At 38.0% G+C, this 22,997-nt stretch overlaps 1 protein-coding gene across 6 annotated transcripts in view; it reads left to right on the top strand.

The window, feature by feature from the left end:
* The window catches only part of NRXN3 (neurexin 3), a 1,579,386-nt gene that overhangs the window by 1,390,025 nt on the left and 166,364 nt on the right, over nt 1–22,997 (top strand). For 4 of the 6 annotated variants that reach the window (XM_047796611.1, XM_047796607.1, XM_047796610.1 and 1 more), the window contains 2 exons: nt 6,149–6,238; nt 15,103–15,391. In XM_047796611.1, coding sequence (XP_047652567.1) covers nt 6,149–6,238; nt 15,103–15,391 — 379 coding nt within the window. Of the gene's footprint in view, nt 1–6,148; nt 6,239–15,102; nt 15,411–22,997 lie in introns of all 6 variants that reach the window. The other 2 variants (XM_047796606.1, XM_047796612.1) reach the window with 2 other exon arrangements.

Genomic DNA, 22,997 nt, shown 5'->3' on the forward strand with positions numbered 1-22,997 from the left:
TGGATATTGTTATCTTCATTTTGTTTTTGGACGGATGAAGAACCTGAGACATCTAGATTAAGGATATTGTGCAGGGTCACAGAACTGGTAAATGTCTTTGATAGGATTTCATCCAAAATTTGAAAGATTCCATGGCTATCGCTCCTTGCATTCATGTTTGATGCAACTTTGCTTAAGAAGCTCAGCTCTTGAAGTTCCTGTCCTGGTTCAGTGGTAAAGAACCTGATTAATTTCCATGAAGATGCAGGTTCAGTCCCTGGCCCCACTCAGTGGGTTAAGTATCTGGCGTTGCTGTGAGCTGTGGTGCAGGTCACAGATGAGGCTTGGATCCGGTGTTGCTGTGGCTGTAGTGTAGGCCCACAGCTGCAGCTCTGATTTGACCGTTAGCCTGGGAATTTCCATATGCCATGAGTGGAGCCCTAAAAAGAAAAACAAACAAAAACAAACAGATTCCTATACTTGAGTGATGGTGAATTAATACTATGACTTTAATATAGGAAGGAACTGATAATATGTCTGTCTACATATATTTGCCGTTGCTGCATGTACCCAGAAGACCTGAGGCAGTGAGCTAAGTCAGGGCATGACTGAGTGACCCACACTGCTTCCCAGGGGTAAATCTCTCACCGCTTTGGAAAGGTGATTCTCCCTGGCTCCTAGAACCACTTGAGTGAGTCTGGAAACGCTCCCTTACTTAATAATGCCCTTGTTCTCTGAGTCTATCAATTTACCTCCCCAGCTGGTCAGTTTTCTGGTCTAAGAGATTGATGTATTTGCCTTGGCAAACTGAAGGATCGAGACTCACAACACACCAATAGTTCTTTTTTTCTTCAGCCCCGAAAGTGTGTGGTGAGGATTAATGAGATGATGCTTATAATTGCATTTTGAGCTCCTTGGTTGAAAGGCACTTTATAAATACAAGATACTAATTCTTTGTTGAGCTCCATCCATCACTTCCAAGTGGCTGAACCTCCTAGATGTCCTTTATGGAGCACAGCACCCCTCTTTCTGACTCTGAGTTCATCTGGGTCAACACCAGGAACAGACTGGAGCCGAGCTCAGAGAGTTTACCCCGTTCCTTGTCTTTGTTGTCTCTTGCTTGCTTTGAAACTCACAAGGTGTTCTTTGGAGAGAGAGGCATTCTAAGAACCTCTGAAATGCCCTACTACTTAAGCCTACCCGCATTGATTTTCTTTTGCCTCCGGCTCTAATACATAGTATTCATTCTCTGACTGTTCATTAGACCCACAGTCTCATTTTTTAGTGTCAACAAAGCAATAAAGAAAACTTTTCCTTCCTTTATTTCAAGACTCAAAACAAAATGCAAAAATACCTCTGGCATTAATTTTGCTCAGACGAATGTTGCCACGATATTCCTATTAGCATGTTCACGTGCTTGACAACAGTGCAGATGGTATTAATAGTCTACCTGCAAGAAAGCATTTTCTTCCAGCCTGGTGCAAATTGCCAGAACCTTTAAGCCACTCTTCCTCATCTTAGCAGCAGTATATCATCATTACCTGTGGCTGGACCAAGAAATCGCATCTGTCAATGCCTGAATTGCTCTTTTGCTTTCAGTGGTTTTAGAAACCCACTTTGTTTTGGAAATGGGGTTAGCTGAGTATATTTTAGAAGATACAAAAATATAAAAAGCAGGAGATTGAGGGGATACGTAGGATGTTTCATTTTCTATGGTCAGTTATCTTTGGATGATAACCTCTGTGGTACCAAATGTAGTATGGTCACCTTTGGAATAGAGGCCTGGAAAAGTTCTGAGGCCACGGAATCACATCATGGAATTAATGTGCTTCCTTTTTAATTAGTAGGAAAGAGTTGAATCATGTTAATGATAATAGTTTAAATAAATTGGATGTTTTCATATCCCAGGTTCTGTACATGCTCTACCTCTTCATGTCCTATACCAAGTCCTGTGATGAATTATAAAGTGGGGAACCTGAGGCTAAGTGACTTACACAAGGTCATCTGGCTACTAAAGTTAAAACTCAAAGCAAGATTTTTCTTCACAATCCATGGTCGTAGCTCCTATGCTATACTGATCATGCTTTTAAGAAAATTGGTATAACTCCTAATGAATCAGATCTATATTTGGACAAATAAGGTACAAAAATGATGTTGTAAAAGCTACTGTCTGTGCTATACAAGAGTTCCCTCTATCTTTAAGTTCTTCGGCTGAAAGAATTTATACTCCTTTCAGGCAATCAGCAAGTTTCAAGATTACTTCTTTGAGACATTAAAGAGGGACTAATGTATTGAGAAACTACTCAAGGGTCAACTTGCTTTGTCTTATCTTCCTCTTTTTTTCCCCTTTCATCCTAAATGGATTAACCCAAATGTAGTAAATGAAGCTCATTCTGCAGAAAGGTTGGAGCTCTGTGTATGAACCAGTTGGGCCTTAATAATTTCACCTCAGAGCATTTTGCTCTTCACATATTATAACTCGACGGTGCATGTTTGTCTCCAGGAGCTGAAATATTTGTTAATAGAACCAATAGTGCAAAAGCAAATGACCATAGGAGGCCGATTATATGAAAACTGGATGGAGATACACACACACACACACACACACACACACATTCCCATCCAACTTTTACTTAAAGGAGAATGAAATATGACTAATTTTTTCTCTAAAATTTAATTTTATGTAGGTGTGTCATATCCACAGAAATAATTTAAGAACTATTTGAAGATCTCATTGTGCAGTTTATAGATTTCTCAGTATGGTTGAGAACTTCAGTCATTACATTTGTGGGCGTCTAATTAGTAATGCACACATGCCTCTTTTTAATGAGCTCATGACATTACTGTTCACATGGCCATTCATTCTTGAGGATAGCATCACTTTCTGTTGAAGAATTGATTTTAGTCTTTGTTTAAATTTTCATACTCATTGCTATATGAAATGTACAACTAAATGTCACTAAGGATTTAATATGAATGTATATGAATTTGATGAGGTTTGCTCAGCTTTCAGAGTAGTCCCTGTGTATGAATTCTGATGTTTAGAAGGTTGTTTGCTCTTCAGTCAGTCTAGCAAATGGGGCTCGGGGCAAATGAACTCATTCTCATGCACATGGTTCTAAAACATTTCTCTCTAATGTTTGAGATAAATTAAAATAAAAACCAACAAGAAGATGAAAAGAGACTAAGAACAACGTTAATGTGGCAACTTAAACCAATTTGGCTTTCCAGGTGACCTTCCATCTGTCACAACTTTTAACAGTATGCAAGATTGCTGTCCCTAAGTGCCAGATACCATCAGTCTGGCCTGGAAAACTTAAAACTTTTCTCTAAATGTCTTTAAAGCTGAGATGGAGAAGAATGACTCTCTCTCTCTTTCACTTTCTGAAAGGTCTAAGGTTGAATCGTGGCTATGCTGTCCTCCTCACATGTCACTTACTGATCCAACATAGTTTCTTATTTTTCTAGCCTGTAGCACGTCCCAAAATGATTTTCTATGGACTTTAAGTTTGATGGAGAGTGGGTGGGGAGGGGAGCTGCTTAGAAGGAGCAAGTCCTCTGTGTTTGTGGAAGAAGTAAATCAGTGCAGCTTCTTATAATGTTGGTTCATATAGAACTGTCAGTTTGGAACACTGGGTTTGGTTGCATGTTTCTAAGAATATCTAGCTTTATATTTGCTACCGACTTCACTAATCCATTCCTCAATGAGTGGAACAAACTCATTGCTATATTTAATATTATAGCCAATGACAGTTACGGAAAACCCAAAGGAACAGAATATTTTCTAAGTGAATCTGGCATAATCTGCTTGCCACTTCTCATTTTTTCAGTATGTCGTTGTGTCTAAAATCTGAGAAAGGTCAAAGCTTATGAAGATGGGTGACATCCCTTATGATATCTGTCTCCTGTAGGGTAGAATTAAGAGTTATAGGTTCTTTACAGAAATTCCATATTATTTTTCCCATGAGAACACATGAGAGGAGTTCCCATCGTGGTCAGCAGAAATGAATCTGACTAGTAACCATGAGGACACAGGTTCAGTCCCTGGCCTTGCTCAGTGGGTTAAGGATCCGGCATTGCCAGGAGCTGTGGTGTAGGCTGAAGACACAGCTCGGATCCCACGCTGCTGTGGCTGTGGTGTAGGCCAGCAGCTAAAGCTCCAATTCGACCCCTAGTCTGGGAACCTCCATATGCCATGGGTGTGGCCTTAAAAAGACAAAAAAAAAAAAAAGAGCATGTGAGAATTTACCCAACTTTATTTTGGATTAGTACAATTCTATGCACCCACACCTACCAGGTTGATCGTTATAATGATCTCTAATTTGTATTTACATTAAGAAGTAAAACTAACTTCTCTCACGATGGGCTTATTGAAACACCAAATTAAGTTCAGATATGTTTCTATTTTTCTTCCTAGCCTACAGCCTCTCTTTTTTTCTTCTGTGAGAAATAATACTTTGAGTAAAACTTTAAATTATATACCGCAATCCAAAATTGTTAATTGTTCTTTCCATTCAGTGTATTTTTTCCTTTGATATGTGAATATATTATGCTTTCTGCCAACCAAATAGGGTCCTATAATGTACGCTGAAAACAGATTTGTAATTGCCTCTTTCATGAGCTTTTTGTTTTTATTCCTGGGTAGTGAGAGTAATGAGTCAGCGTCTTAGAATGATTTGTTCAAAGGAGAAATAAATGGGGAATCATTTAAATATTTTCCAATATTGCCACCCCTTCCCCATCCTGTCCCTCATAGAAGGCAGGTACTAGTTTAGCCATGTGTGGAATCTTCTCTGCCTATAAAAATCCCTACATGAAGGTGGCCCCGAGATGGAAACGCCAGGGCAAGCTTCTAGTCAGCTGATGTGCTATTCAGTCAGATATTCTTTACAGCTTTTGGACTGCTTTGTACATGGTTTCCAAGCCACTAGTTTTGAGATTTCCATTTTACATTTAATGTTGGTAATTTGAATTGGGCTTCCCAAAGTTCCAATACTGCAGGGCTATGAGTCAAAAGTAGCTTAGATTTCACTCATTTCTGCTTTGATCACTATGAGGTTGGTTGACAAGACAGAACTGGTCCCAAAGCTTGGCTTCATTATTTAGTGATTTGAAGCCTATTCATTAGGAGTATATCTCCACGACACAACTCTCCAAGTTTGTCCTAATTAGAGACACCATCCACGGGTGGGAACATTTACTAAAGGAAGAAAGGGGCGTACCAACTATTAAAAGCATTGTGTTTGAGCCTTGAAACTAATTAGATATTTCATGGTTGGAAGAAGTATCCCTAATAGGCTTATGAATGGATGCTTCTTCAGGGAGGACCTCTCCTTGAAAACAGAGAGAGAGAAAAGGAGAGATGAGGTAAACGCAAAAAACCTATGTCTATTAACAGTAATAAAAAAAGAGAAGCTCAAAAGTCTGAAAATGCTATAGCACTCTATTTAGAGCTGCTTTTATTTACAGATACTTACTTTGGGTTTTTTGTTTTGTTTTGTTTTGTTTTTTCAATTTTAAAAATGGAGCTGACCTGGGAAAAGATAGAAATGAAAAGTCCTCTGTGATTGTCTACCTATTTTACATAGGTGATGGCATACCAACCCCCCTCCCCCTTTTATGGAATAAGAAGTGTCCATTGGCCCTCAGGGCTTAAATTGTCTTCCTTGGCTTCTTTCTGCCGGGAGGTAGAGCAGTTACACACACTTGGGAAGAGAATAAGGAAGTGCCTAGTCCCAGGCTGCTGAAAGGATACACTGGAGTGAGTGTGGATCATGCATGACTAAGACACTAAGGGTCCTCTGCCATGCTGTGAAGCTGATCTGATCTTCACATGCCAGGGGATCTTTGTTCCCCCACTGACTCAGGGAGTGGTTAGAGTAAGATGGAGAAGAGTGAAAGTTAAACCTCTTTATGTAAATGACCAACCCCCCTACAAATGCCCATCACAAGCCACATTTCCAAAACATGGTGGAGCACTGCATAGCTAAGACTAACCTGACCTCAAACCTGTCAGCTAAGGGCAGAGTGACTTCGACTCCACCTCCACTAAAGATAAATTGATATCTATCTCTAAAAACTTCATAAAACACACCAAAAACCTAGGATGTTTTTTAATGACTTATTGACTTTTCAGATTGTTCTTTAAGCTGTTTTTTAAACTTTAAAGGCAACACTGATAATGAACGCTTCCAAATGGTAAAACAGAAAATCCCCTTCAAATATAACCGGCCTGTAGAGGAGTGGCTGCAGGAAAAAGGTAACTGTGGTTAAAACTTTCATTTTAAAATCATTTGATTCTAAACCCTCATTTTTAAAGCCTGCAAATAAATGTTCCTTAAATGATAATCGCCTGCTGCATAAATGACTGTTTTAATTTTCATTATAATTTGTGTCAGCTTCCACCTGCCATATGTTGATAAATCATGCTATAATACATTGCCATTAAAATACAGTTAAAGGGACTAATATCTAGCTTGCTTATCAGCATGACAACCACAAACAAGAAATTCTAGGAACCTCTAAAAAAAAGAAATGTATTATGGCAATTTAACCACTGCATGACTTATTCATTAATTTGTTTTAAATTACCTCTCATACAAGACCTTTCTAAAGAAATTTCAAAAGTACTTTTTAAACTTAACATCTTTTTTTAAAAGTTTTATTGATGTATAGTTGACTTACAATATTGTGTTAGTTTCAAGTATATAGCAAAGTGAACCAATTATACATGCATATGTATCTCTTTTCTTATTTTCCCATATAGGTTATTACAGAATATTGAGTAGATTTCCCTCTGCTATACAGTAGTTCCTTGTTATTTATCTAGTTGATATATATTAATCCCAATCTTCTAATTTATCCCCCCACACACCCTCTCCTTTGTAACCGTTTGGTTTTAAAACCTTTGTCTTTTTCTGTTTTGTAAGTTACCTTGTCTCATTTTTAATTAGATTCCATATATTAGTGGTCCTGTAAGATATTTGTCATTCTCTGACTTCACTTTGTATAATAATCCCTATGTCCATCCATGTTGTTGCAAATGGCATTATTTCATTCTTTTTTATGGCTGATATTCGGTATATGTCACATCTTCTTTATCCATTCCTCTGTTGATGGACATTTAGGTTGCTTGCATGTCTTGTCTATTGCAAACAGTGCTGCAGTGAAAAATGGGGTGCATGTATCTTTTCGAATTATGGTTTTCTCCAGGTATATGCCCAGGAGTAGGATCGCTGGATCATATGGTAGTCCTGTTTTTAGTTTTTTGAGGAACTTTTATATTGTTTTCTTGAGGAGTTGTACTAATTTACATTCCTGCCAACAGTTTGAGAGGGTTCCCTTTTCTCCATACCCTCTCCAGCATTTATTGTTTGCAGAATTTTTGATAATGGCCATTATGACTGGTATTAGGTGATACCTCATTGTAGTTTTGATTTGCATGTCTAATAATTAGTGATGTTGAGCACCTTTTATATGCTTTTGGCCATCTGTCTTCTTTGAAGAAATGTCTGTTTAGATCTTCTGACCATTTTTTGATTGGATATTTTTTTGGGGGGTTTTTTTGGTTTTGTTTTGTTTTTTTTTTTTTTTGATACTGAGCTGCATGAGTTGTTGGTATGTCACTCTGTTTGCAAAGATTTTTTCCCATTCTGTCAATTGTCTTTTTGTTTTGTTTAGGGTTTCCTTTGCTGTGCAAAAGCTTTTAAGTTTAATTAGGTCCCATTTGTTTACTTTTGTTTTTATTTTCCTTACTCTAGGAAGTGGATCCAAAAAGATATTGCTGAGTTTTATGTCCAAGAATGTTATGCCTGTGTTTTCCTCTAAGAGCTTTATAGTATCTGGCCTTACATTTAGGTCTTTAATCCATTTTGAGCTTATTTTTGTGTATGGTGTTAGAGAGTTCTAATTCATTCTTTTCCATGTAGCTGTCCAGTTTTCCCAGCACCACTTACTGAAGAGGCTATCTTTTCTCCATTGTATATTCTTGCCTCCATTGTCACAGATTGACCATAGAGGCATGGGTTTATTTCTAGGCTTTCTATCTTGTTCCAGTATCTCTATTTTTGCTTTTGTGCTGTTTGGGTCACTATAGTTTTATACTATAGCCTGAAGTCAGGGAGCCGCATTTCCTCCAGCTCCATTTTCCTTTCTCAGGATTGCTTTGGCTATTCAGGGTCTTTAGTGTTCTCATACAAATTTAAAAATGTTTTGTTCTAGTTCTGTGAAAAAATGCCATTGGTAGTTTGATAGAGATGGTGCTGAATCTCTAGATTGACTTGGGTGGTGTAATCATTTGACAATATTCTTCCAATCTAAGAACATGGAATATCTTTCCATCTGTTTGTGTCATCTTCAATTTTTTTCATCAGCACCTTGTAGTTTTCAGAGTACATGTCTTTTGCCTAAGATAGGTTTGTTCCTAGGTATTTCTTTCTTGTTGATGTGATGGTAAACGGGATTGTTTTATTAATTTATCTTTCTGATCTTTTGTTCTTGTGTATAGGAATGCAAGAGATATTGGTGTATCAATTTTGTATCTTGCAACTTTACCAAATTCATTGATGAGCTCTGGTAGTTTTCTGGTGGTATCTTTAGGATCTTCTATGCATAGTATCATGTCATCTGCAGTCACAGTCACAGTTTTACTATTATTTTCTAGTTTGGGTTTATTTTCTTTCTTTTTTTTCCTCTTACTTCTGTGTTAAGACTTCCAAAACAATGTTGAATAAAAGTGGTGAGAGTGGATATTCTTGTCTTACTCCTGATCTTAGAGGAAATGCTTTCAGCTTTTCAGTGTGGGGAATGATGGTAGCTCTGGGTTTGACTTATACGGCCTTTATTATGTTGAGAGGTTCCCTCTGTGGCCACTTTCTGGAGGTTTTTTATCATAAAGAGGTGTTGCATTTTTGTCAAAAGCTTTTTCTGTATCTGTTGAGATGATCCTATGGGTTTTTTCAGTTTGTTAACATGATGTATTACACTGATTTGTGTGTATTGACAAATCCTTGTATCGCTGGGATAAATCCCACTTGATCATGGTATATAATTCTTATGTATTCTTGGATTCAGTTTGCTAGTATTTTGTTGAGGATTTTTGCATCTACATTAATCAGTGATATTGTTCTGTAATTTTCTTTTTGTGGTGTGTCTGGTTTTGGTATTAGGATGATGGTGGCATCATAGAATGAGTCTGGGAGTGTTTTTTTCTCTGCAATTATTTGGAAGAGTTTCAGAAGGATAGGTGTTAGCTCTCCTCTGTTTGATAGAATTTGCTTGTGAAGCCATCTGGTCCTGGACTTTTGTTGGCAGTTTTTAAATCATAGTTTCAATTTTGGTGCTTGTGATTGGTCTGTTTATATTTTCTTTTTCTTCCTGGTTCAGTCCTGGATGGTTGTACCTTTCTAAGAATTTGTTCATTTGTTCTAGGTTGTCCATTTTATTGGCTTATGCTTGCTTGTAATAGTCTCTCATGATCCTTTATATTTCTGTGGTATCAGTTGTAACTTAAAATTTATAATTTTATTGATTTGAGCTCTCCTTTTTCTTGATGTGTTTGGCTAAAGATTTATCAATTTTGCTGTTTTTTTTCCAAAGAACCTGATTTTAGTTCATTGATCTTTTCAATTTTTTTCTCTATTTCATTGATTTCCATTCTGATTTCTATGATTTCTTTCCTTCTAATAACTTTGATTTTGTTCTTTTTTTAACTAGTTGCTCTTTAGGGTTAAGGTTAGGTGGTTTATTTGAGATTTTCTTATTTCCTGAGGTAAGATTTTTATTGGTATAAACTTCCCTCTTAGTACTACTTTTGCTGCATCTCATGGATTCTGGATTGTTGTGTTTTCATTTTAACTTGTCTCTAGCTATTTTTTAATTTCTTCTCTGTAGCATGGTAAACACAGCAACAACAACAAAAAAATCATAGATTGACCCTTGTAATTTAAACTGCTTAAAAAAGTGTTATAAGAGGAGCTATTTCTTTTTAACTTTTTTTTTTAAACAAAGAATGACAAAGATGAATTTTGCCTTTAATTTAAACTTACAGAGGCAAATATATTTCATAAGACTTTAATTGTGTCCTAGTTACTGTCTGAAACTAAAGAAATAAATAAACTTATTCTACACTTTGGTTGTGTGACATCATTGTGTATTTGATATCTATACAATCAAAGTATAAATAGTTAGGTCAATGGATTGGAAAAGGAAAGGCTAATGGAAGGCAAAATAGCAGTTTCTCATTTACTAAGAAAACAACCACTTTTATTAAAAAGAGGGAAGCAGTTAAACTTGATGTTAGAATTTTCTGTGTGGCTCCTATTCATTAGGTTATAAAGTACTATCTTTCAATGAAGACAAATTTCTCTTTAAGAATCTACTCTGTTCTTTCCTGAGCCAGTATAAACTACTCTTAAGACCTTAAGTGAGTTTTTAAAATACGCAGATACTTGATTGAGTTATATAAGAAAAGTAATGGGGTGGGTATATTCATATGCAACAGAAAAACATAGAACTACTACAGTCTTGAGTGAACACTTTCAGACCTTTAAACACAGAAAATCCTGGGTCTTAACTGTTTGCCCTATTTTTAACGTATGTGGTCTAATTAAAAATAAATTAAGAATAACCTTAAAAAGCCAATAATTTTGTATAGTAATCACCAGCTCATAAAGTCCCTTTAACATTAAAGATGATGATTGTCTCACTTCTTAAAAAGGAAAAGAAAACTAGATGCATGTCTGAGTCTCATGTGCCTGAGAGAACTTTCTGTTTCTTTCAATTTTTTGTTAATAATATTTTATTTTACTCCATTGCCTTTTGAAGTCTAAGTTCAATAGCATGCCAGGCATTTTCATTTGTATAAATCATTATAGAGTTATTAGTAAGCTTTTAGTTTTCTTTATGATAGTATTGTTATCAGTTGGCTTTCATATTGAAGGATGTTTTTAGACACACAACAGGACAAATTGAGTGGGAGGGATGGGGTGGGGTGGTTCAGGTGGGAGGAAGGGAGCAATTCCAGTTTCTTAATTGAATATGTGTATGTTTATATATGCAAATAATATTGCAAAGAATTATTTGCAAACTGGGTGGTTCTCCCTTCTACATTTTAACTGAAATTACTTTTTTGTTTCAATTAGGTAAGTAACATTTGTTCATTCTATTGTTTTACCTCTTCCTCTGTCTAGCTAATTTTCCCTTCAAAGAATTAGAAAATTCATACCAAAAGACCTTGTAAAGACAACAAGTTTAAAAAGGGTAAATTCAGAAGAATAATTAGGCAGAGGTATTAGGAAGTACTTGGAATGCCTCTTTAGAATTATTTCTGACATTGTGGAAGAGATCTGGGTCACAGCATTCCCGAGTCTATTTTCTGGCTCTGTCTGCTATTGACAACTTCCTGACCCTAGACAATCCACTTAACCTCTTTATATCTCAAATTTCCCATCTGAGAAGAGGAGAAATAATACTGCCTATTCCCCAAGGGTGTTCTGAGGTTTAATTAATTAGTCTTTGTGCAATACTGACTGGAGATGTGAAAAGATTTAATTTAAGCAGTATGTGAACTTGACATCCAAATGAGATAACAATGATTTTTCAAGACGATGGACACCCAAAGCAAAACACAAAGTAACATGCTAAAACTCCCATACTGGTGCTTATTACAGATTTTGTATTATTGATGATAGAACAATGATTAGATTGGCTTATAGATATAGTAATGGTCACTTCTTTTAAAAAATATAACGAGTGACAATAGTGAGATCTGGCATTGATTTTGAGAAATCCTAGGCAGATGATACAACTTTCTTCACTCAGTTCCTAGTTTCCTTCATACAGAGAAAGTAGTGATGGCTGTTTTTCGCTCACTCACTCCTGCTTACCTGAGAGAGAGAAATTGATCCAAGGAAGAGATGGCAGGAGACTTGAATATCCCACCATTCCTTCTGTGCATTAAAATTTTACTATTAATCACCTAATCTAAGGTACAGAAGGCTAGAGAAGGGTTTTTAAACAGAAGGCAGATACAGCCAAGAAATAAACCATGAAACAGTCACATGAACAAAAACCAAAATATTTCCCATGCCATGATGGAAACTTGAAACAGAGACAGCCTTTTTCCCTGCCACCAATGTCTTTTTCTCAAGAAGTGATTAGATCTCTTGGTAAAAGCAGCACTAGCTAGATATAGAGCAGTGGCTTAATCTCATACACCAGGAAACATGTCCTGCCTTTCTCCATGCTTGGGTAAGTCTTGAACAAGCAAAGACCAATTTTTGATGTGAACTATGGCAAATGGAATAAAGGAGATCCAGCATATCTAGCCAGCGTAATTACACTTTGCATTTCAGCCCACTGTGGCTCAGTGGTAATGAATCCGACTAGTATCCATGAGGATGTGGGTTCGATCCCTGGCCTTCCTTAGTGGGTTAAATATCTGGCATTGCCATGAGCTGTGATGTAGGTCACAGCTGTGGCTCAGATCCTTCATTGCTGTGGCTGTGGTATACGCCAGCAGCTATAGCTCTGATTCAACCCCTAGCCTGGGAACTTTCATATGCCACATGTGTAGCCCTAAAAAGCAAAAACAAAAAACCCAAAAACCACCTTTGCGTCTCATTACTATCTGACTGTTTTTATTTGTAGGCCTAGACAGGATAACATCAAGAGTAAAATTAGATAAAGATCATTATAGATATGAAGTACTTTTGGGAATATCAAAAATATAAAATATTCTGTCTATAATGTTTTAACCACTAAGTGATCATCAATTTTGGACTGTATATTAAAAAAATTTATGGTTGGGCAACAGATATGCGAATGAACAGGACAGCTTGGCATTGGGCTATTTGGTATACGATACTGTATTCTAGCCCTAAAAATCTCCCACTAGACAACACCTTATTATGCTAAGCTACTCCAAATGTCTATGCAAGGCTGAGGGCATATTTATTCTCTCCTTCCATCATGGCATTTCTTTTGCAGTAAGCTTAGAGCTCCCAGAAAAAGCTGTTGTCAAAATCTAAACAGTCAAGAGGTATGAGCTCCAGGCCATTTACCTGGTGTTATTGTGCATTGAACTTTTTGCTGCATCTTATATGAGAAATTAGAGGCCAAAGGACAGGCACTGATGCATGTGCACAGGGCACTGAAGGAATTGGTGGGAAAATAATGGAAATCTATTAGATCTTTTTGATTGGACCCTTAGGATATGGGCAATTCTGTTATCATTAAAGCCAGCAGATTCCATTTCCATGCTCCAGATATTTTTTAGAGAGATCATTTTCACCATAACAAAATTATCTGGCCAATTCTCCATACTGTAGTATTCAAAGCTTCCAAAGGGATATTATTTATAATTCATTCTTGACTATTATGCCTTCATTCTTGACTATTATGCCCAATGAGTAGAGCTGGCACTTGTACAGAGAGTTCCCTCTGAGCAGATGCATTTTCCTTTCTCCACCCCTTCCATTTCATCCATGTTTATACATTGAGAAGGGATTCCACATTATACACCAGAAATTCAGGGAGGGCTAATCATTATATAGACTTAAAAGCAATGTAGAGGTAGAGGTTAAGAGCCCAAATGTCACAGTATACCTCTTTTCATATTAGAGATTGTAGATCAAAATCTCAGTCTTTTAAAAATAAACTCCCTTTTATTAAACAGGCAAGTATAACGGGACATTGTTTCATCAGGAGCTAAAATAATTCGGGCTATTAGATTAAGAATGACGAAAGCATTCTTTGATCACTGACTAAAATGGAGAAACATTCTCCATTTTATTTTCCATTTAATTTATTCTCCATTTAATTCCACTAAAAAGTTTTCCTTTCTTTTTCCATATAGACAAGCAGAAGGAAATAATCTGGAGAAATAATAGCATAGAAGAGTTTCCCTTAAAAATCTATTTGTATTTTTCTGGGAAAGATCTTGAACCTAAGAGAGGCTTTTTACAGTAGAAATAGCGGAGTTCTCTAGTGGCTCAGCAGGTTAAGCACTTGGCATTCTCACTGCTGTGGCTCAGGTTACTACCGTGACACAGTTTTGATTCCTGGCCTGGGAACTACCATATGCTGCAAGTGTGGCAAAAGAAAAAAAAAAAAAAAAAAAACAGGTATAAATGGGGGAAGATAGGTTGAGTTACACTGTTCTAAACTCCATTCTTCCATGATTTCATTCTTATAGTTTATTGTCTGCAAAAGCATAAATGGTTCCCCAAATGGGAACTTCAAATAAGGTAAACTCCCATTTTCTTCAATCCATTAACATACTGTTATATCATTTTAAGGAGTTTTATGTGTTGTTTTGCTCATTAACACCTATCTTTCCTCTTAAAATTCATTTATTTTGAATGACACCTTTTTTGGACTGACACCCCACTGACATTATCAATGCCTATTTATTTTCCATATCTTACAGTGTGACTTAGTTGTATGACTATAATCTCCCCTCCCCCAAATTAATAACTATAAGACACGATCTGTCATGATGTTTATTAAATAGCAAACAGACTATTTTGCATTAGGAAGATTTCTAGGAAATGAGATGTTTGATGACTAAAATGTTTATTTTTTATAAGTATACAATGAATCCAGGTCTCTTAACTGGAATCTAATTTCAGTTACTATAATTTGTCAGACCTGGTTTTTAAACTCAGTGTTCTGAGTTACCTCACTAAATTTTTACTTGCCACATATAATTCTTTATGGTTTTCATTATGTCACTTTGTAAGTTAAAAAAATCAGCACAATAGGTATTTATGATTATTGTCATTACCTGATTTGTGGGTTTTTTTTTCTGTCATTCACAACTACATTCCGAAGAAGACTACAATAATGCTCATTGCTCATTGCTGAAACAATCCTCCTGCCTCACAATGAAGAAATAAAAAGACTCAATTATTCAGGTTATCTAGGGTATTTCTTTAGACAGTGGAAGAGATAAACATAGTGAAATGTTACTTTGCCAATGTCTATATTGAATTTTTGCTGTCCAATTTTCTCCCCTTCAATTGCACAAGGAAGCCTGTTTTGAGACCTGGTCCATTCAGACCAGGTAAGGCCAACAGAGAATATGTATGGGAATAATGATGTTTCCTCCACCCAACCCACTAGGCCGGCAGCTAACCATCTTCAACACCCAGGCGCAAATAGCTATCGGCGGAAAGGACAAAGGACGCCTCTTCCAAGGCCAGCTTTCTGGGCTCTATTATGATGGTTTGAAAGTACTGAACATGGCAGCTGAGAACAACCCCAATATTAAAATCAATGGAAGTGTCCGACTGGTGGGAGAAGTCCCATCAATCTTGGGAACAACACAGACGACCTCCATGCCACCAGAAATGTCGACCACTGTCATGGAAACCACCACTACAATGGCTACCACCACAACCCGCAAGAATCGGTCTACAGCCAGCATTCAGGTAAGCCTTTCTCTAATAATTCACTGATTCTGCATCTTTGAGACATTGTTGTCATGGGAAGTGTTGCTATGTAGCTAAAGTTTTTGAATTACTGTTTGTAGGAAGGATGACTAGAGATGCTCTTAGTAATAAGACCCAGGAGTAGAGAGACAAAGTCATTTCTAAAGAAGTTGGAAATGTCTTGTGTGCACTCATGGGTTTTTATTCCTGTTATATTCATTTATCACTGAAATAGTAAAACTGTTATTCAAAATGAGCAATGGACAACATTTTCACTATGAAATACTCCCTCCTCTCATTTTAAGACCTTTCTTTTCAATAGCGAAAAGGGGAAAGGAAAATTTGTTATCATATGAGAGACTATATATACTAGTTCAATTCTATTTGCATCCTCTTGATGGCTTGGCTGGGACATGAATTGTTTCACATTGGAGGCCAGTGGAGAATATTAAGGGCAGTTGAAGCTAGAGGTTCAACTAATCCTAATAAGTATTTGCAATTGATATTAAGTGTTGATGAATCATTTATTTTTCCCACTTTCTTTTATATTTGACCAAGATTCTAATTACGTTTGAAAGTTTGAAGGTCTGAGTTTAGCTATGTAGGGAGCCCTTAGTTTTGTGGTAACGTTTTTGTCACTTAGAATTATATTCCTGGCTAAAGCTTAATGCTTTGCTGACTTCCTTGGCACTTCATAAATCTAGTTAGTAGAGAATAGAAGGTTAATCGAGTTATTAGCCTTAAATGCTCTGGCAAAAAAAATAAGACATTCCAGTTGCTTGTGGGGAAGTGACCCCTAGCCTAGTTAGTGTTTGTAGATGATTCAGTAGATCAGTAATTGTCCTTTCTGTTTCTTGGTCTTAAGACATTTATCCATGGGTTCAATTGAGTCTTTGACATCAACTTTCCATTGACTTCGGTAGGCATTGTAAACTTAAAGTCAGTAATCAATTAAACCCCTGAGGTGTACCCCTTCTTCTGAGTTAAGTCTATGTGAGTTAGGTAGAGGTATAAGTGTTGTCTTCCTTTTCGCTTTTCTTTGAGCAGAGATAGCCAGACATATCCTTACATGATTCCACAGGAACAATTTGAGGCCAATGCACTGTTGATGTCATCAGGCCGATTTTATGTATTTTAGGAAGGCTACTAAGACTCTGGTTACTTAATGATCTTATGGTCTCATATGTTTTTACATGCATGCCTATGCACACGCTCCCAAAAAAAAAAAAAAAAAAAAGCTTCTTCTCTACTGATATTAAAGCAATAACTCCTGACACTTCACTATACTCACTGAAAAGAAGATAAAAGGTAATATATATTTCTATTATGACTCTCTATAGCTCAAGAGCAGATCTGTTTATTGTTAGTAAAAGGACAGTTCTGTCTGCACAGGTCTTGGCAGACTTGTTCTGTTTCTGTCAGAATGCATTCCACTAACTCTGGGAAGCAGAGGAGCAAATGGCTTTTTCTTCATAGAAATGGGATGCTCTTGTAGTCTTTTTCAGGGCTGTATTTTTACTGACCTCAGAAGGATCTAGTGTAACACAGGATTTCAGGAACTAAGCCATGGTAATTAATGGTTTTTAGCTTTCCCTCCTGCAGCAAATACATAAATGGAAGCATAGTGGGTAAATATTCATACAAACTAAGAAAGCCAGAAGAGGATACAAGGTGCAAAAGTTTTGTGATTGTGACTCAAAAGCATCAGTAGCCTGTTGTCATTTTAGAGGACAACAGCTGTGGACAGCTGGAGGATGCCTTCTCTAATAGCCTCTTTTTGGTGTTTCTTTTCTTCTACTCCAGTAATAATTGGATTACATCTACATATCTGTCCTTTTGCTGCTATAGACAAGGCTATAAAAATGAGTTATAAATCTGTTGCTACTCTGTTTTTAAGGGTATGTAAATGCATACAATACTCTTGGAGGAAAGCCAAGAAACTAGTCGAATTGGGTTAAATTAGGATGAGGGTTAAAAAGGCCCGTATTTTTTGTAAAGAATAGCTAAAGGAAAGTACTATGCTAAGAGTTTTGAACTCTTTGTCCTTGCCAAGGAGCCACAAGAACTTGCCTTGGGTTCTATAAAAGCTCAGTAGCCTGCCTGTCTCCAAGTCTATCCCTGTCTCAGGTACATTTTGTAGATCATGTCACACTTATATTAGAACTGGGGACCCAACAACACTTGGATTCTATCCAAGACTTAGGACAGTACTCAGACTCCAAAGACTTTGGGTCAAGAAGGCCAGTCCCAGGAGTTCTAATATGATCCAGCCCAATGTGATCCAGCTAGTTTTCTTGGACGAAGTAGACTTATAAAGATTTGCTCTCTGGGAAATCTTCAAAAAGTGGGGGGAGGGAGAATATTGGGGGAGACTGGATTTCCTATGTTCCCCACATCCATCATTCATGTTTTCACCTAGGTGTGAAATCTTACAGCCATTTCCAAATGATACTCTGCTTTGATAATACTGCTGGAGTAAGATTGTCTTAAAATTAGACTCTTCCAGGAGAAACAAAATAAGCATGTGCATTCGCAAATGTGAAAATCTGATGATTAAAAAATCCACCAGTTATTTCTTTAAACATAACAAAACACCATTTAAGCAGTTCATTTCTGATAGACCTTCGTTAATGCTGATTTCAGATCAAAGCAAAAGGGCAAAGTGCCTTCAGTGCTGCTCTTAACCATCTGTGAATGTGAACAAAGAGTTTTTGAGTTAATATGACCCTCCAGTGCTCCAGCCTAATTGGCCCTTTGATCTAATAGTCTAGTTTGTTACAGAACTGCTTATGAATTACATGGACTATGTAAAACTACTCTCAGCTATGGTGACCAAACATCAGGTCTTCCCCTGCGTTAAGAAAGATGTCTCTAGGAGTTCCCGTGGTGGCTCAGTGGTTAACGAATCCACTGGGAACCATGAGGTTGCAGGTTCAATCCCTGGCCTTGCTCAGTGGGTTAAGGATCGGGTGTTGCCATGAGCTGTGGTATAGGTCGCAGACGCGGCTCAGATCCTGCATTGCTGTGGCTCTGGCATAGGCCGGTGGCTACAGCTCCAATTCGACCCCTAGCCTGGGAACCTCCATATGCCGCTGGAGTGACCCAAGAAAAATGGCAAAAGGACAAAAAAAAAAAAAAGCTGTCTGTAGATGTTCCCCTGCATAACAAAGAAAGTGAAGACTGAGAAAGCAGGTGAGTGCATGGAGAAAGCAGGTGGCTGGGTGATAATTTTCAGATAAACATCTGGCACTTAGTAGATGCTTAGTAAATATTTACTGAATAAATCAGGAACAAAGATATTATGTACCTTATTATTTAAGCATCAGAAGCATCATGGCACTTATGGGAGGGTTTTCCCTTAAGATAATCAGTATGCTTTGGACAATTTTATTATTTTCCCAGTGGTAAAGCTATAGCAGAATGATCAAATATATGTACTTGAGTGGATTTAAAACCTAGTTCTTCACATTACCTAAGTAACTTTGGGTGAATCACTTATTGCTGTGAAACAACCTCCCATAGCTTGGCAGCTTAAAATAACTATGCCATTAAATATTACGTTTTTATGGGTTGGAAATTTGGGCAGGGCTCAGCAAGGCATTCTTCTGCCCCACAGAGAATTGGCTGAGGTCACTCGGTGGCTGTGCTTGTCTAGAGGGTCTGGCTTCATGCATGGACCAGGTGCCTTGGTGGGTTAACTGAAAATACTGGACTCACCTGGGTCCATGTCCCTTCTCCATGACTCCAGGACTTCTTTCATGGATGCTCAGGGCTCCTGGAAAGTTTTCCAGGTCTCAGTTTCAGGGAAGGAGACATAAACCTCACTTCTCAATGGGAGGAGTAGTAAGAATTTGCAACTAACCTGAATCTACCACATTGTAAAACTGGAGGGAGCAAAAGGTACTATTAGTGCTTATATCTTAAGATTGTCATGAGGATAACTCAGCCAATAAAAGTAAAATGCTTAAAACACGTACATAATGAAGAATTAATGTTTTAACATTATTATATTCTATCCTCAATATTTGGTATGCAAGTCAGTAGCCTTTCAAGCAAAGATCAAACTCAGAAAAGATGAGGCTGCTACTACTGACAGTAGTGTCGGTGGTTGGACCTTGGAAAATTGATTTCAAGAAGTTCAGAGTAGAATTTAGTGACTGAAATTAGTCCTGGCAAAGAAAAAGTCTCTTAGATCTCAAGAAGGGACATCTCATTACCCATCTTTAATTTTATTTTCCATTTTTAAATCAACAGGCATTCTATGTGCCTTCGAGAGTACCTTCTATTATGAAATATGTCTCTCCACACACGTTTTTGCTTACAAAAAGAGGAATCCAGAATCCTTGCCATCATGGAGCTTATAATGTAAAGAGGGCAAGAGGGCTTGACACTAACTACCAATATGAAATAGTGTCTTACAGAGGATGGGGTGTTGGGGAGTGAGGAGTGGTGAATAGTATGGTTTGGCTGGAGCTTGTGACTAGAATGAAAATGGAACCGGGCCTTGTAGAATGAGTGCAATTGGATATACAGTGAAAGGACCAAATCTTGGGTTGGTAATTGACAAGTCAGAGATGGTGGATGATTCCTAGCAATAAAGCCAAGCCCAACTAGAACAAAGGGGGCAGAGATGGGGTGTGGAGAAACAAGAGATTCAGATTCTGAGAGTCTTGGCCCAAACCTCCCCTCAAGCAGAAAAGGCCCAAGAGGGGAGAACTGGATCAGGTTTCTTGTGGGTCCTACCACCAGTAGTGCCCCGGAGATTGCTCAGCCGCATCCATTGCATCACATCTGACCCCAGTGTTGGTGAGTGACTATCACGACCCTGATAGGTCAGCTTCTAAAATAGGAAAGTTCGACTCAGTCGACTCCTCAATTCCTTAGTCCTCATTCAGGATAGAAGGCAAAAGTGAGAAATAAGAATCTTTTAGTGATAGCTATCAGCCACCATGACCAAAATGTTCCCATGAGAGAGGAAAAGGCCAAGAGAAAAATAATTCTAAGGATAATGTGTATTCTTTTACCTAGGTGCTCCAGGCAAAGTTGTTATCAGTAAAGAACGAACTCAGTGTGTTCTGTGCAAATCACCATTTGGAATCATTTATAAGCTATTAGCAGGATATTGACCATGACCCACTTTTTTCTGTGCTTGGCATTGGTAAAAGTCACCTTGACATTGGCCCAGGCTGCTTGGCACCAGAAAATTACCAGAAGATCACAGTGCTCAGCCTGGATTGGAACTATCCTCATAAACAGTAGAAATGAAAGACCTGAGAGCTTTGTGAAATTTCATTCTTTTTCAGACTCACAAATGTGGTGGTCAAATGTGAACCACTTTCAAAAATTCTGGAAGGAAGCCACAATTTTTTAGGCTTTGTAACAATACTTCTATGGAAAGTCCGCCTTCTGGTCTGCTTTCAGTTTTAGGCTAGGGACCTAAGAAGCATACTTCAGCCTTGGTATTAATTATTGAGAAACAAAAATTAAGCAAAAACTTGTGATAAAATGCTAACCCAGGAATTCCTGGTGTGGCACAATGGAAACAAATCTGACCAGGAACCATGAGGTTGTGGGTTGGATCCCTGGCCTCACTCAATGGGTTAAGGATCCAGGGTTCCTGTGAGCCACGGTGTAGGTCAAAGACACAGCTCAGAACCTTTGTTGCTGTGGCATAGTCTGGCAGCCGTAGCTCTGATTCAACCCCTAGCCTGGGAAACTCCATATGCCACAGGTGCAGCCCTTAAAAAAAAAAAAAGCTAACATAGAGTTCCTGTTGTGACTCAGTGGAAACAAATCTGACATCTGACTAGCATCCATAAGGATGCAGGTTCAATCCCTGTCCTCACTCAGTGGGTTAAGGATCCAGCATTGCTATGAGCTGTGGTATAGGTTGCAGACATAGCTCAGATTCCACGTTGCAATGACTGTGACCGGTGGCTACAGCTCCGATTGGACCCCTAACCTGGCAACCTCCATATGCTAAAGGGGCGGCCCTAAAAAGACAAAAAAAAAAAAAGCTAACCCTTCATGTTTCAGATGGAGTCCTAGTATGTTGAAGGAAAGAGAGCACAACTTAGAGTCAAGCTTTCTGGGCTGGACCTCAGGTTCTTTCAGTTACTTAGCTGTATTATCTCTGGGCAGGTTCATTAGCCTAATTCTCACTTCCCCTATCTGTAAAATGGGCACAAAAGTATCTTTACCATAGAGGTGTTGTAATAAATGCAACCAGGTGTGGAAAGATCTTAGGCCATGGACTACCCGACAAGTTTTCACTAAATGCTAGACATTTGGAAAGTTGCTTCAACCCAGGAGACTCTCTCAGGACCCACAAATCCTCACAGGGCTTAGCCTTCCTATGTATCGTTGGATAAGCACAAGAATAATTTTGTCTATATCAAGACCTGTAAACCATCAAGGATTTCCTGTAAGCGTCCCAGATTGAATCATAGCCCTGAACTCATCCGTTAGAAAGGATCTCTAGAGTGGAAATTAGCTTTGCTGAGTGGTTATTACATGTAAAATGTTCTTTTATGATGAAGCATATGAAATTGCCATTTTTTTTGCAGCTGAAAGTGGTCAAATATTGGCAATTTCATGTGATTCAACAAAAAACATGACACACATTTACAACATGTTATCTATGGCATTTTGAGATTTTGGCTCGAACATCAAGTTTTCTCAAATTGCGATACAAAATTAATCTACCTTCTTCTAAATACCATCTTATAATAGGAGGTAGATCATGTTATACTTACCCCAAAATTATCCCCCGTGGGCCCCTCCACATTTTCCCTGCTGTCACCAGCTTGATAGAAGTGAAGACAGGGAGACCAGTTTTCCATCCCTTGCTTTCACCACAAGACAACAGAGCCTCCAGGGGAAGTTTATTTTTAGGATCAGGGCTCAACTAATATTGATTAACAGCCTTACATAATGTGTGGCTCCAAGGCCCGTTCCTTTCCTGCCAAGCCTCATAACTGGGGGAGGCACTGAAGATTTGTCAGTCTAATTAGATTTTAGCTCCTGGCCAAAAAAATATCTTCTTTTTCCTCCTTACCCCCATGGAGGCACTTTCTGATCCCCTCTCAGAGAATAATTTTGGGGGAAAGAAATTGGACTCTAATACTTGCTAGACCTCTCCAGTGACATTTTCTCTCGGGAATTGCATGGTTCTAATGGGGAAAAAAAAAGAACTTGATGGGTTTACCTACCCCTTAAGGACTTATGTTGGCAATACAAATAGATCAGTACTTCCCAGCACTGGAAAAACATCACTTGAAGGGTTCTCTGAGAAGGTCCTCATCACTCACAGGCAGGATGTCTGCAAGATACTAGGAGAGGTTGTAGAGAGGCCCTTCTAATTAGCTTGTGATATTTATAGGGTAGAACTTCCCACCAGAACTGCTAAAAAAGTGTGGGATCATACTTTGACCATCTGAACAGCTGAGGGAGAAGTGGCGTCAGTTCTTGGCTACTGACCTTGAAGCTCCCCAATATTCCTGAAGCTCCAGGTGAATTTTCCCATCACCAAAACAAAATTCCTGGCCAAGTACATGAAGCCTGGATCCTTACTGTGTGGTGGATGGG

This window comes from Phacochoerus africanus, chromosome 9 (assembly GCF_016906955.1).
Source record: "Phacochoerus africanus isolate WHEZ1 chromosome 9, ROS_Pafr_v1, whole genome shotgun sequence".
NCBI lineage: Eukaryota > Metazoa > Chordata > Mammalia > Artiodactyla > Suidae > Phacochoerus > Phacochoerus africanus.